We start from the raw sequence: 15,768 nt of genomic DNA on the forward strand, positions 1-15,768 counted from the left end.
ACTATTCACTGCATGAAAACCATGTTACAGTCACAAGACAGCACTAACTGGATCCATGTTGAATTTGGGCTACCTTGCTGTAGATTATTTTTTTCTGGATACAGGCTACAGTGGTACCTCGGGTTACAGACGCTTCAGGTTACAGACTCCACTAACCCAGAAATAGTACCTCGGGTTATGAACTTTGCTTCAGGATGAGAACAGAAATCGTGCGGCGGTGGCATGGCGGCAGCTGGAGGGCCTTAGCTAAAGTGATACCTCAGGTTAAGAACAGTTTCAGGTTAAGAATGAACCTCCAGAACAAATTATGTTCTTAACCCGAGGTACCACTGTACATACATCCCTGTGTGAACATATATGATCATAGCTGATCCCTCTCATTACAGTGGTACCTTGGTTTACAGCCATAATCCGTTCCGGTTGTAAACCAAAACAGGTTGTAACCCAAGGCGTGCATTCGCCAATGGGGCCTCCCCCCAAAAAAATTTGTTGTAATCCAAAAAAAAAAAAACCACGCACTTCCAGGTTTGACGTGGTTGTAATCTAAAATGGTTGTAATCCAAAGCAGTTGCAAACCAAGGTACCACTGTACTGCTTTTTCTGACTTTTAGCACGCCTTTCCCAATGTGACTACCTGAGATCCTTTAACTTTAAAAAAAGGAACTGAGCCTCCAGACCTTGCTATGCAAAGGCGCAAGCCCTTTTTACAGAGGAATGGTTATGATATGCTGCAGTGTTGTTCAGTGGTTAGAGCAACTGCTCTGTACACATGAGGTCTTCCAGATTCAATCTCCAGGTAGGGATGGGAGAGACCCCCTGCTTAAAATCCTGGAGGGTTGCTGCTAGTCTGTGTAGAACCTCAGTAGAAGAGCAAGCTGATCAGGCACTTGGGGCGGCATGCATGCCCTGCGCACAGGGGCAGAGGCGGGGCCAGCCACCCAAGGGGGCACTGAGGGGCCTCTGAAGAGTCTGCCTGCCTCCTCCCACTCAGCCGCCCTACAGCTGAGGGGGAGGCAACGGGCAGACTGTTTGGGGCAGCATGGAGCCTGTGGGTGCTCAAGCCTCTGCGTCACTCCCAGAAGAGACACATGGCTTGGGTGTGCTGCAGACCCTGCGGTGAGTGCCGCCCACCATTTTGTCACCCCCTTCAGTGGGGACACCTGGGGCAGGCTGCACCTATTGCAACCCCCTTGCTACGCCCCTGAATGTAGCCCCTGCAGATCTTTGCCTGGCCCTTGGGGGTCTCCACAGGCCACACACCCCTCACCACCTTTCCTTCATACACTCCCTGAGCGCTTTCCTCCTGGCTGGAATACATCCTTGAACTCTGATAATGCATCTTCCTTCCCTAGATAGGGTGTTTATCCCTGACTGGTGGGTGGGTGTAGAAATCTGCAGCATAAAGGTAGATTTGGCCTGCGTTGCTCCACTCACTTTTGCCTCTGGCCCCACCCACCATGCACATGTGGCCCCCAGAAGTTTGCCCAGAAGGGGATGGAGCCCTTGGGCCAAAAAGGGTTCCCTGCCCTTCATATAGACAATACTGAGCTGCACAGACCAGTGGCCTGATTCAGTAAAATTTCCTTGGTGTGGGTATGAAAGAACATGTTCTATTTCTAGCAATGTATTTTGCACCCTGTATTTAATTTTGTGATTGTAAGTTTAAATTGTTTCCAGCATTGGGTTTTAAATGTGGCAACTCACCCTGGGGCTTTACAATGAAGGGCAGGTAGTAAACAACAACAACAACAACATAAGAATAATAAATAAATATAAATATAATCATCAGCTTCCTATGTGCCTATGTACTTTTTGCTAGTTCCATAAATCCTTTTCTTCCCACTGCCACCCGCTTGCCAATGTAGTGGATTGCTTTTGATCTAGCAAAGCCGAAAATTTCAGCCAGGAGAAGCCAGCTCACGCCCTGGAGATGCCCCATCCCGATTTACAGACTGTGCTGGAAGGTCTCTTGTCAGCGATCAAAGCATGTGGCAGCTTTGATAAATGAGCCCTCCTCTGCCCATCAAGCTTGAGCTATTGGGGAGATAGGAAGGAGACAAGGCTCTCCCCTGCACGCACACACCCCTCCCTAGGTCATCTCACTGAGCTGGGCACGCTGCAAGAGGCTTTGGGGGGGGGGAGCACCATGGGAGAGATAGTCCTCCTGCCTGTGACAATATGAGGAAATTAGATAAAGCGGGAGAGGGGAGAGGAAGGGAGCCACAAAGAGCCACCCACTCAGTGGGAATCCCAACCCTGGAAGGAAAACTTTGTTGATTCTTTATCATGCTGCCATGTTGGGAGACAGATGATGGATTGCCTCCCTGTGACCAGGGCCGTAATCAGAGTTTGGGCCATCCTCTTTGCTGTTACTGCTCGGTTTGGGATGCTTTTTTGGGGAAGGGCAGCAGACAGTGGATAAGGAAGGGTTGCATTGCATATCTATATAGAGGCAGTCAAGTGGGACTGTTTAAGTGGAATAGGTTTGCCACGGCATGATATTCTGTAGACGATGGCTGGGTGGGTGCACATACCACACAGTTAAAGCACATGGCTTCTCCCCAGGAATCCCGGAACTGTAGTTTGTTGAGGGAGCACAATTCAAAGTCCTAAACGGCCTCGGCCCTGTATAGTTGAAGGAGCGTTTCCACCCCATCGTTCAGTCCAGACACCGAGATCCAGCTCCGAGGGCTTTCTGGCATGGGAAGTGAAGTAACAGGGAACCAGGCAGAGGGCCTTCTTGGTAGTGACACCTGCCCTGTGGAACGCCCTCCCATCAGATGTCAAGGAGATGAATAACTATATAACCTTTAGAAGACATCTGAAGGCAGCCCTGTATAGGGAAGCTTTTTAATGTGTAATGTTGAATGTTTTTATATATGTTGGAAGCTGCCCAGAGTGGCTGGGGCAACACAGTCACATGGGCAGGGTAATAATGATGATGATGATGATGATGATGATGATAATAATAATAATAATAATAATAAATAAATAAATAATAATAATAATATGTAGTTCAGGAAAGAGCCAGCTACAGTTCTTTGGGAGAAGTCACAACCATTACAGAGATAGCGTGTATACAGGCCCATGCTTCTTGGGTGTGGAGCACTCAATGAAAGGGCAGGCCTAAACTGCCCCAAACTGTCCTTTGCCAACCTGCCACCCTCCCTTTGTTTCTGACTCCGATGTCCATCTGTCCCAGCACCCCATTCATACTCATAAGAACATGAGAAGAGCCTGCTGGATCAGCCCAATGGCCCATCTCACCCAGCATTCAATTCTCACAGTGGCCAACCAGATGTCTGTGGGATGCTTGCAAGCAGAATCTGAATTCACCCCCCTCCCTTCACGGTTTCCAAGCAGAAGTACGTTTCTGAGCACAATTCAAAGTGTTGGTGCTGACCTTTAAAGCCCTAAACAGCCTCAGTCCAGTATACCTGAAGGAGTGTCTCCACCCCCATCATTCTGCCAGGACACTGAGGTCCAGTGCCGAGGGCCTTCTGGTGGTTCCCTCACTGTGAGAAGCAAAGCTACAGGGAACCAGGCAGAGGGCCTTCTCGGTAGTGGCACCCGCCCTGTGGAATGCCCTCCCACCAGATGTCAAAGAGAAAAACAACTACCAGACTTTTAGAAGACATCTGAAGGCAGCCCTGTTTAGGGAAGCTTTTAATGTTTAATAGGTTATTGTATTTTAATATTCTGTTGGAAGCCGCCCAGAGTGGCTGGGGAAACCCAGCCAGATGGGCGGGGTATAAATAATAAATTATTATTTTATTATTATTATTCCAGAAACTGGTATTCAGAAGCATCCGTGGTTCTGACTGTGGAAACAGAGCAGAACCATCATGCCTTGGAGCCATGGATAGCCTTCTCATGGAATTGCCTTCCCCAGGAGGCAGTGATGGCTGCCAACTTGGATGCCTTGAAAAGATGATTGGACAAATTCATGGAAGATATAAATTGCTGGTTGCCATGATGGCTCTGCTCTGCCTTCACAGCTGGAGGCAGCAATGCTTCTGAATGCCCATTGCTGGAAACCACGGGGGGGGGGGAATGCTCTTGTGCTTGGGTCCTGCTTGTGGGTTTCCTATAGTCATCTGGTTGTCTACAGGAAGCTGGACTGGATGGGCCATTGGCCTTATCCAGCAGGGTCTTCTTCTGTTCTTATGCTGTTGCTGCAAAATTCATGGGTTTTCGAAAACAACAATTGACATTAGGCAGGTGCCCTTACTGTTTTAGATGCCTGCTGAAAAGCATTTTTTATTTCAGCAAGCCTACCCAGACTTGACATCGATATTGTCGTTTTAAAAGGTTCACTGATTTAATTCCTGTTTTTTCATGATAATTATTTTATGCCAATTTTCTTTTGAACAGTGATGTGGATTTTAGCTGTGTTTAATTACTGTATACAATGCTTAGGAAGTTATTTGGCCAACTAACGTAGAAATCTATTTTAAAATACAAAGATATAAAAAGAAACAGTTAAATTGAATATATGCTTATGTTGTAATTGTACCTATATTATCTGCTCAGAAGGAGGTCTAGATCTACTCCTAGCTTATTAAGGGTGTATGGGATTGCTGGAGGTTTGTTTCTTTGAATTCATTGTCTGTAAAACTGGATATTAATGTTTTTATTATTTTAATAATAATAAATCTACTTCATAAAAAAACACACGAATACTGGGAACTTTCAAGATGTTAAAGAAAATAAATGAATGGCCCAATGTCAAAACATTGCTCTTGAATCCCATGTGAGCTAGTGGTCAAAAGAGCCTGTGTAGTCTCTCGAAATAGCAGTAAATTTCACCCCTTGGAATAACCTTGCATCAGCTATTTAAGCGTTTGTATTAATCCTGAATCCTTTTCAGAGGCCTCCTGGCCTGATAAGCTATCTTTATCCCAGGCACCAGCTATCTCCCTGGATGTGGATTCAGCTTCTATAGAACTATGCGGCCATCTCTCTGGGTTTCATCTATGCTGCTCTTCAATAATGCAGACTGAAATTGCCGGAATAGCGGCCAATGGGAAAAGCAGCCAGAGAAATGGAAAGAGTGGGGGAGAAGGGGAAAGTGGAGGCCAGTAGCTCCACGGTTAAGCGTCTGCTTGCAGGCAGAAGGTCCTGGGTCCAGTCTCCGACATCGCCAGATAGGGTGGGGAGAGGCTCCCTTGCCTGAAGCTCTGCAGAGCCGCTGCCAGTCAGTGTCAACCACACTGAGCTAGATGGACCAGTGGTCTGACTCAGGCAGCTTTCTATGCTTGCTATCTCTGGTTGGATAAATTACTGGTGTTCTGCATTTCCCCCCACAACTGGGTTATGGCTGTTGCTTCTTGGTAGACAATGCTAGATGGACTCAGTAATAAGGCAGCTTCCTATGGAGATGGACTAAAGTTCAAATTGGAGAAATGAAGCACTGGTTGGTGGGAGGATGAGGGAGTCGGAATGATGTCTTGTTTCTGTTGCAAATACATGCATGCTACAGAGGGCGGGGGGTGCGGGAGGCAGCCATCACTGTGAATGTACAAGCCTGTCCACTCTGATTTCTTTCCATTTCTCTTTTTCCCCAGTCTGAAATTATGTTTGCTGCATTTCTGCATCCGTGTTTTTTTAAGGTCTCACAATAATCCACCAGCATTTCAGAGTGCATCTCCTAATGCACCTTTTTGTACACAATTTGCCTGCCCATCGGAAGGGAAGGCTTTTGTATGCAAAGGAACTTCCAAAAAACTGTCTGCAACTGCGCGGAATTTTAGAATGACATGCAATGGGAAATTTTGGAATGGGTCGGATATTGTATGGAGTTTGGGAATTGTATGGAATTTTGTATGCAATTATTGTTTTGCTATGCAATCCGCCTGCAATTTTCCCTAACGAAAACATTTTGACAGGCGATAAAGCCTCTAACAAAATGCATTTTTGTACATTATCTTCCCTGATACGTGTGCACTTTTACACACACTTTCCCCAAAAACACAAATTTTTTGCACACAATACAGTGGTACCTCGGTTTACGAACTTAATCTGTTCTGGAAGTCCGTTCTTAAACCAAAACTGTTCTTAAACCGAGGTCTGCTTTCCCTAATGAGGCCTCCCACCGCCAGTGCCCTCCCACCGTTCAGATTCCATTCTTAGACCAAGGTAAAGTTCACAAACTGGTACACCACTTCCGGTTTTGCGGAGTTCGTAAACCGAATCGTTCTTAAACAGGACTGTTCTTAAACCGAGGTGCAGTGGTACCTCGCAAGACGAATGCCTTGCAAGATGAAAAACTCGCAAGACAAAAGAGTTTTTTGTTTTTTGAGTTGCTTCGCAAGACGAATTTCCCTATGGGCTTGCTTTGCAAGATGAAAACGTCTTGCGCCTTTTTCTTAAAACCGTCAATGCATTCCTATGGGAAACCGTGCTTCACAAGACGAAAAATTCACAAGATGAAAAAACTCGCGGAACGAATTAATTTTGTCTTGCGAGGCACCACTGTACCACTGCTTGGGAAACAGCACTGCAAAATTCAGAGAAGTGTGAATTTTCAGTTTGCATACTGTTCTAAGAAGCACAAATTAGATAGGTTCACTTCAAAGGGCAAACCAAACCAAATTTCTCCTCCTGTTCTTAGCCATCCCGAGCCATCCCTGTAGTCATTAAACAGGCAGAAGAGATCCGTAATATGGACTCAATAAATAAATAAATGCCAAGGACTCTCTGCCACCCAAAGAAGAGGGATCTGCCCATTTCAGTCTTTATTGGTTTCTCATTTTTTTCTAATATTGGATTTTCTCTACATTCCTGCATCAATTTGCAACTTGTTTACTATATTTAAGAAATCCTCATGGAAATTCACCATTTTAGTGAGAAGGTCTCCTAATAAACACATTTTTGTGTTTTTTCTCTGTTTTTCTTTATGCTGGTTTTGACGTCGGTATGTTGTGTATTTCTTGTAAGACACTTTGAATTACTATTGTAAAAAAAAAAAGAGCTACTAATAAGATTAACAAATAATAAAATAATACAGTAGATAATTTAATTTTGGCATGCATCTTTGAGTAAGGTACACATTTTCGCAAGCAGTTTCCCCTAATGTAATGCCTTTTTGTATGTTATTTTCCATAAAATATTCCTTGTTTTAAGTACCGTACTTGCCCCTAACCCATGCATCTTTGTAAACACTGTTTGCTTGGGGAATCTGTGTCGCGAAATTTGGCTCTGAAAGGGCAGCTGCGATTTGATTCCTGTATTGTTTGGGGGAGTGCCAATTGGATAGATTTGCCTCTAAAAGGGAAAACGGACCTAATTTCTCTTCCAGGAAGGTGAGGTTTGCTCAAAGGGCCTGACCTTTTCTCTTGGTGCAGTGGTAAATCTGGCCGTGGTCCTGCGACACGGGGTACGAGTTGGCAGCTGGTAGCAGGTCCTGGGAAGTGCTGGAAACGCCGTTCTCACACTGGAACTGAGACCCGAGGTTGGAAGAGGCAGGCAGCGCCCGGTTCTCACTGCTGAAAGGGCTGTGGTTGGAAGCCACCTTCTGCCGGACGGTGCTTCTGGGAACCACTGGGTACTCCTTGCTGAAAACACAGGCAATGTTTTCATCAGTTACTTATGCTCTATCTGCACTCAGTATACCCTGCTACTTCTGGATTGGCTTATAGTAAGCTTACAGTGCTGGATTTATGTATAAGCTAAACAAGCTATAGCTTGGGGCCCCACTCTCTTCGGAACCCCCCCAAAAAAATTAAAGGGAAAACAACTGGATGTACATTTCCAAAATATAAGATAAAAAACAAATGAAATAAAACCTACACACAGCAGCAGTGTTTTGTGTTGTATAGGCTCCTATGATGTAAGAAATGGGCCCCGCCTGCTAGCCTGCTCCCTAAAATATCACTGGTTTGCTCATTTCTATATAAAGTGGTACCTTGGTTCTCAAACTTAATCCGTTCCAGAAATCTGTTCCAAAACCAAAGCCTTCCAAAACCAAGGCGTGCTTTTCCAAAGAAAGTAATACAAAATGGATTCCATAGAAATTAATGCAAAAAGTAATGCAAAATCCATTCCAGATTTTTAAAAACAACCCCTAAAACAGCATTAGGTCCGTAAATTACCATATAGCATATATTCAACACAAAAAAGCAGCGATAATTTGTTGTTGACAAAGGACAGCTGGACATATAAAGGGCCCCATTACCTTCAGTGGCTTAGGGCCTCATCAAACCTAAATCCAGCCCTGTCTGCACTATACCTTTAAAGCACTATGATTCCACTTTAAATGGTCATAGCTTCCTTCAAAGGATCCTGGGAACGATACAGCTTGTTAAGGGTGCTGAGAGTTATTATTTTAATTCATTTATTAATGGCATTTAACTCCAAGTAGATTTGCTAAAATGTATAAGTCTGAATCAGGTAAGTGCTGGAGATGTAATGAGGTTGAGGGTACGTTTTACCATATGTGGTAGACTTGTAAAAGGGTAAAAGAGTATTGGGAAAAGATATATAATGAATTGGGGGGGGGATGTTTAAAGGTACCTTTCCAAAAAAACAACAACCAGAGTCTTTTTTTGTTGGGGATAATTCAGAGCGAAATTCCCAGGTATCAAAAAAGATTATTTATGTATGCTACTACTGCAGCCCGTGTTCTGCTAGCCAAAAAATGGAAAACAAGCGAGGTCCCAATCAAAGAAGAATGGCAACATAAACAGATGGAATACTCACTGCTTGCAGATTTAACATACAGAATAAGAGAACAAGAAGAACATACGTTTAAAGAAGACTGGAAAATGTTTATTGAATATATGGGTGAAAATTATGTTTATTTAAAAACACTGGTACCATTAAGATAAACTCAACAGTGTAAATAAATTTTGATGGATGCTGAGAGTTATTTGGGGGATGCCTATTTCCCTCCCAGAGCTATAATTTGCAGAGCTCCCTGGGAAAAGGGATTGAATATTAAACCACTATGAACGTAACTTAGGAAAAGCCAGGGTTGTTTAAAGTGGCTTGATACACTTTGGGCAAAAGATTCCTCGTAGTCCCTTCCAACTCAATGTTTCTATGATATAGTAATAACAACAACAACAACAACAACAACAACAACAACAACAATAGCTACAGCTCAGTGACAGAGCATCTGCTTTGCATGCAGAAGGTTGAAGCTTCAATCTCCATCAGCTGAAGGCAGGACTGGGAATGAAACTCTTCCTGAAATCCCAGATAGTTGCTGCCAGTCAGTGTCAAGAATACTGAGCTAAAGGTACTAATGGGACTGGGTCAGTAATATGCAAGGGCACCATCTAGGGTGGGACCAAGGACCCCCAATTTTTTTCCAGGAGGGGGCCAGGGCCCTCAATAATCTGCAGTGATATGTATACATGTCACTCGCGCAAGCAGCACGGCATGTGTGTGACCCGTCGCACGTCGTGTGGTGCCAGCCCCCTCAACTGCTGGGGCAAGAGGGCATGCCTGGTAATATGGCAGCTTTCTAGAAGCAAAGGCCATGCCCAAGTTGTGGGAGAAGCTGCCAGAGTCAGGCCTTCTAGCTCAGGATTGTCGACACTGAATGGCAGCAGCTCTCCAGAGAATACACATGGTCGTGCCTGGAAATTCTGTGGCTTGAACCGGGGACCTGCTTGAATGCAAAGCAGGTGTTCTACTCATTACAGTGGTACCTCAGGTTACAGACGCTTCAGGTTACAGACGCTTCAGGTTACAGACTCTGCTGACCCAGAAATAGTACCTCGGGTTAAGAACTTTGCTTCAGGATGAGAACAGAAATCGTGCTCTGGCGGCACAGCAGCAGCGGGAGGCCCCCATTAGCTAAACTGGTACCTCAGGTTAAGAACAGTTTCAGGTTAAGAATGGACCTCCGGAACGAATTAAGTTCTTAACCCAAGGTACCACTGGTACACTATCGCCTCCTTCCCCAAAAATGAATGTCAGATTCTAGTACACATTGATTTGAGTAAAGGACTGAAATAAATAGGCAGCTGCCCTGTGCTGAGTCAGACTACTGGCCTATCTAGCTGCGTACTGTCCACACCAGGGTTTCCCAAACTTGGGTCTCCAGCTGTTTTTGGACTGCTGCCCCCATCATCCCTGACCACTGGTCCTGCTAGCTAGTGATGCTGAGAGTTGTAGGAAACCCTGGTCTACAATGACAGGCCGAGGCTTCCCAGAATTTCAGACAGGAAGACTTTCCAAGCCATACCTGGAAATGCCAAGGATTGAACCTGCAACCTTCCGCATGCAAGGCAGGTTCTCTACTGCTGAGCTATGGCCCTTCCCCATGACTGCGCTCATGGCATATTTAGCAGAATTAGTCGGTGAGGGGAAAGGAGGTTCTTCTCATACGTTTCCCAGCTGTGCTGACAAAGTCCTGAGCATGGCTATCATCTCACAAAAACATCCCTCTCAGAAAAGGGAAATGATCGGGACCTATAAATATATATACAAGGGAAGACAGAGCATTTACGCCGATTAGAAACATGTGCTCTTCTCTGTCTGAGAAAAAGAGGCACAGTCTGAGAGCCAAGACTCCTGGCTGCCTTTGCATGTCGCATCCAGAATCTCATTGTTACATTTATGTCGGGAGCAAGTTGAAGTTGGAGATGACCACCTGTTCATAATTTTTTTTAAAACTGTTCATATTTTAGGAGCCTTATCCATTACATAAATACACAGAGAGAGAAAGAGAGAGAGATTTGTAAAGGCAGAATGGTGTGTCCAATTAAGTCACAATGAATTCTGTCTCCAATTTATGAAGAAAATGAAACTTAGTTGACTATCGAAGGGATATTCTTCCAAATGATCAAGGGGATCTAGTGGCACCCTTTGAAGAAAGGCTACAGCGCTGGGGAGTTTTCCATTTAGAGAGAAGGCAAGAAAGAGGTGACATGATAGAATTGTGCAGGGCATGGAGAAAGCAGATAGAGAAAAGTTTTTTCTTCCTCTCTCATACCATGAAAACACAGACATTCAAATGAAGCTTCATGTTGAAAGATTCGGGACAGATACAGTGGTACCTCGGCATACAGACACTTCAGGTTACAGATGCTTCAGGTTACAGACTCCGCTAACCCAGAAATGGTACCTCGGGTTAAGAACTTTGCTTCAGGATGAGAACAGAAATCGTGTTCCGGCGGCGCGGCGGCAACAGGAGGCCCCATTAGCTAAAATGGTGCTTCAAGTTAAGAACAGTTTCAGGTTAAGAACGGACCTCTGGAATGAATTAAGTTCTTAACCCGAGGTACCACTATATATATATTGAGGCATAAGAACATTAGAAGGCATATTGAGGCATAAGAGGCATTGAGGCATAAGAACATTAGAAGAGCTTAGAACGAATTAAGTTCTTAACCCGAGGTACCACTGTACAACAGAGGACTTCTCCATTGCAGTGCATAGTAGAACTATGGAACTCACTTCCTCAAGAGGTAGCAATGATGACTGCCACCTTGGATGTCTTTGAAAGAGAAAGAAACAACCTCATGGAAGATCAGACTGTCAATGGCTACTGTCTGTGAGAACAGGATGCTGTATCAGGTGGGCCACTGACCTGATCCAGCAGGCTCTTTTCAGCAAATGTGTTTGTTTGTCTGGATGGGATGCATCCTTCCACTCCAACAATGCCTCTTGCTTGCCTAGATGCAGGATATAGCATCTGTAGAAGCTAAGGGCTTTCCCAGACTTCCTCTTGTCCTTCTGCTTTCACCCAGTGGAAATGGCTGTATAGCGGTCAATCAGAGCAAAGGGCAACTTGGGTTCTCACCAATTTATCACTAGGGGGGAGTTTTCCAGACCGGACAAGCGGAAGTGTGGATGGACCCTAACCCAGCGCTTTTTTTCTGGGGGGACACAGCGGTACGCATACCCCTAAACATTTTGTGAATCTAAGTTTGGCCTCATTGGGGGCAGCATTTCAATATGAGTAGGAAAATGAGAGTACCCTTAAACATTTGGGTTTTTTAGAAAAGAAGCACTTCCCTAACCTATTGGCTCCACCCTCTTTTCCCTCTGGCCCCACCCACCACAGACATGTGACCCTCAGAAGCTGGCTCAGGGTGCAATGTGACCCTCAGGCTGAAGAGGGTTCCCAGTTCATTATACACTGTGAAAATGTTTACCTTTGCATCCTCGACATTCTATGAAGCTCCATATCATCGCTACCTCGAAATCCTTTCGCAAAGGGGTTGTTTTCAATCTTGAGCTGAGTGATCTGAAAAGAGAAAGCAGAAGGAAGATAGTCGGGGGGGGGGCTTGTTCATTCTTGGACTACTGCAATGCGCTCTACGTGGGGCTACCTTTGAAGGTGACCCGGAAACCATAACTAATCCAGAATGCAGCAGCTAGACTGGTGACTGGGAACGGCCGCCGAGACCACATAACACTGGTCCTGAAAGACCTACCTTGTCTCCCAGTACGTTTCCGAGCACAATTCAAAGTGTTGGTGCTGACCTTTAAAGCCCTAAACGGCCTCGGTCCAGTATACCTGAAGGAGCGTCTCTACCCCCATCGTTCTGCCCTGACACTGAGATCCAGTTCCTTCTGGCAGTTCCCTCACTGAGAGAAGCAAAGCTACAGGGAACCAAGCAGAGGGCCTTCTCGGCAGTGGTGCCCACCCTGTGGAACGCCCTCCCATCAGATGTCAAAGAGATAAACAATTACCTGACATTTAGAAGACATCTGAAGGCAGCCCTGTTTAGGGAAGTTCTTAATGTGTGACATTTTAGTGTATTTTTAATATTTGTTGGAAGCCACCCAGAGTGGCTGGGGAGGCCCGGCCAGATGGGTGGGGTACAAATAATATATTATTATTATTATTATTATTATTATTCTGACAACGGTCCGTCATCTGGGCCAAAGAGATTGGCCTAAACACAAAAAGGAAGCCTTCTTAAAACAAAAACAATCATGCACTGCAACATCACGTATCGCCCAAATCAGTGACATAGCGTGGGTTGTCAGCACCCGGGGCAAGGCAAGTAATTTGCGCCCCACCCCCACCCCTGCTGCACTGTCTCTCCCCCAGATAGTCCCTCTCTCTCTCTCCGCACCGCACCGCACGCCTGGCACCCTCCCCTCCACAGTGGGCGGCGACCCGGCGGCTCGGATCGGATTCGCACAGCCAGCACTGCAGTGAGAGAAAGTGAGTGAGCCAGGTAGGTGCAGAGAGCTGCGAGTCCGAGCGCACGCCCCCCAGATGTTGCGGCCGGTGCTGCCAGGCCCCCCTGCACCCCCCACGCTACACCACTGGCCCAAATGCTAGCAATCACGGGCATTCGCTGAAGCTGAATGCTGGAACATTCAAGGCAGAAAAAATTATGAAGGGCAAGGATACTGATGGCCATGATGGTTATGCTCTGCTCCACAGATGGAGGGAGTAATGCTTCTGAGTAGCAGTTGCTGGAAACCACAGCAAGGGAGCAAGCTCTTGGGCTTGGGTCCTGCTTGGGCTTCCCATTGGGGCATCTGATTGGCCACCATGAGAGGAGGACGCTGGACTCTGCCTCAGCCATGTTCCAATTTCCAAGAAGATATTTCCAAAGGCGCCATCATTTACCTTGTGATTCTGGTAGGACGTCACAGCGATAAAGGCCGTCTCTGGAAAGACGTGGGTGCAGAAGGCTGTGTTTTTTGAGCCAAACCCATTGTTCTCATCCGCCTTGACGATATGGAGTCTGGGCTGGTATTTGTGCATGGAGTTGAGGATGATCTAGAAGGGAAGAAGGAGGAGACATTGTAAGAACATAAGAAGAACCTGCTGGGTGAGGCCAATGGCCCATATAGCCCAGCATCCTGTTGTCATAGAGGCCAACCACATGCCTGTGGGAAACTACTGAGGAGGATAGCTCAGTTGGTTAGAGAATGGTGCTGATAACGCAAGGGTTGGAGGTTCGATCCCCATACAGGACAGCTGCATATCCCTGCATTGCAGGGGGTTGGACTAGATGATCCTCAGGGTCCCTTCCAACTCTACAATTCTATTATTTTCCCCCTTCCACAGTTTCCAGCAACTGGTATTGTGGAGGCAGAGCATAGCCGTGCCTAATAATAATAATAATAAATTTTTACTTATACCCCGCCCTTCCCGGTTCAAAAACCGGGCTCAGGGCAGCTAACAACAAATTTAAAACACTTAATTGTAGCAGCAGCATAAAATACAGTATAAAAACATTAATAACAATAAAATTCAAAGTTCAGAAATCAATTTAGGGGAAATCCATCTAATAAGCATTAGATAATCACCAGGGCTAGCTGGCTGAATTAGTAGCCATCAATAGTCTTCTCTTCTGGCATCAGACAGAGCACAACAAGTACCCTAATCAGGATACATTGGGAAATTGGAAATGCAGCAAATTCTGGGGTGGGGGGGTTGCAAAACAAGTTACCCTGTGATGAAACTCCATGCAGAAAGCCACCATTAATGGCATTATTTGATAAACCAGGGTTTTCCAAACTGTGGTCCACAGACCACCAGCTATCATTCAGAGGGTCTGCCTGGATTCATAGCAGAAAATGGGAGACAGCATGTCTTCCCAGTTTAAAAAAATAATCACAGTGGTTTTTAATTGCATTTTGATCGGCTCTTTTCTTTCCTGTATTGTGTTACTGTTGCAGTTCTGTGGGATTCCTAGTGTAGTAAAATCAAAATATAATTTATAAGAAACAATTAAGATGAAATTAAAAGCCATACAGCCTCTAGCACAATTGCTAAAACAGGGAGAAAAATCATCAAGCAGTCTGCTAAGACCCTAGGAAATCTTCAAGTGGTTTGTGGGGGGCAGTGAGATTTGGGAACCACTGTTTTGGTGTTCGTGACTTGCTCTGGGCCATTTGTATGAGTAAAGAAACAAATAAATAATAGTAAATTCTTGCCTAAGTAGTAACTAGTTAGCAACTCCCATTGACATCATCAGGCAATGGAGTCTGAAATCACTCCTGTTTACCCAGGATTGTATTCAACTAAGTCCTATTCCGAGTAAATCCATCGAAATTAATGAGCCTAAACCAGTCATGTCCACTAACCTGAATGAGTCTACTCTGAGTAAGATTGGCACTGAATACCACCTACAGGCATTTCGTTTAAGGGGATTCCTAAAGCCTTGATTTCATTTCTATCTTGGTACATTGTTGCATCAGAGTGTTTGCTTGTGAATATGTCTGAGTAATACATAAATATATGTCCTAAAGGCTTCTGTTTCCCTTTGTCTCCTGGTATGTAACTGCATCAGAATATATGCTTGTGGTTGTTTGTCTTCTTCTTCTACACTGTGTTGTATTCAATTTAAGCTCTACTCAGCTGGAGCCACAGGAATTAATAAACCTAAGTTAGTCATTCATTCTGTTAATTTCAGAGCAGGACTAACATTAGATACAACCTATTATTATTATTATTATTATTATTATTATTAAAATTTGTATACCGCCCTTCATCCTCAGATCTCAAGGTGGTTCACAGCATAAAAATACAAGATAAAAACACAAAACATATAATAAAACCAGAATAAAAGTATCATCATCATCATCAGTATTACTATTTATCGCCTAAGGTCCTAGGGTGGGTTGCAACAATTAAAATGCAGCATTAATATTGAAACACAATATCTAAAAAATCGAAAACAACAACAATTTGCTAAAGGCTTCTGTTTTCATTTCTTCCGTCATAGGCAGTTGCTTTAGAATTTTTTGCTTCCGTGTTAAAATAATAGTAATTGCAATAACTGTCTCTCACACACATACAAAACAGAACAGGGGGAAATTGACCAAAGGCGAGCGAAGGCC

At 44.8% G+C, this 15,768-nt stretch overlaps 1 protein-coding gene across 3 annotated transcripts in view; it reads right to left on the bottom strand.

Moving 5' to 3' along the window:
• TBX5 (T-box transcription factor 5) overlaps positions 1 to 15,768 on the bottom strand; it is a 92,867-nt gene that overhangs the window by 3,238 nt on the left and 73,861 nt on the right. For all 3 annotated transcript variants that reach the window (XM_083417466.1, XM_083417467.1, XM_083417465.1), the window contains exons 6-8: positions 13,547 to 13,699; positions 12,111 to 12,202; positions 7,330 to 7,556 (exon numbers count right to left, since the gene is read on the bottom strand). In XM_083417466.1, the coding sequence (XP_083273592.1) occupies positions 7,330 to 7,556; positions 12,111 to 12,202; positions 13,547 to 13,699 (472 nt within the window). The remainder of the gene's footprint in view (positions 1 to 7,329; positions 7,557 to 12,110; positions 12,203 to 13,546; positions 13,700 to 15,768) is intronic.

Source organism: Podarcis tiliguerta (genome assembly GCF_965153285.1).
Source record: "Podarcis tiliguerta genome assembly, chromosome: 16".
In the NCBI taxonomy this organism is placed as follows: Eukaryota; Metazoa; Chordata; class Lepidosauria; order Squamata; family Lacertidae; genus Podarcis; species Podarcis tiliguerta.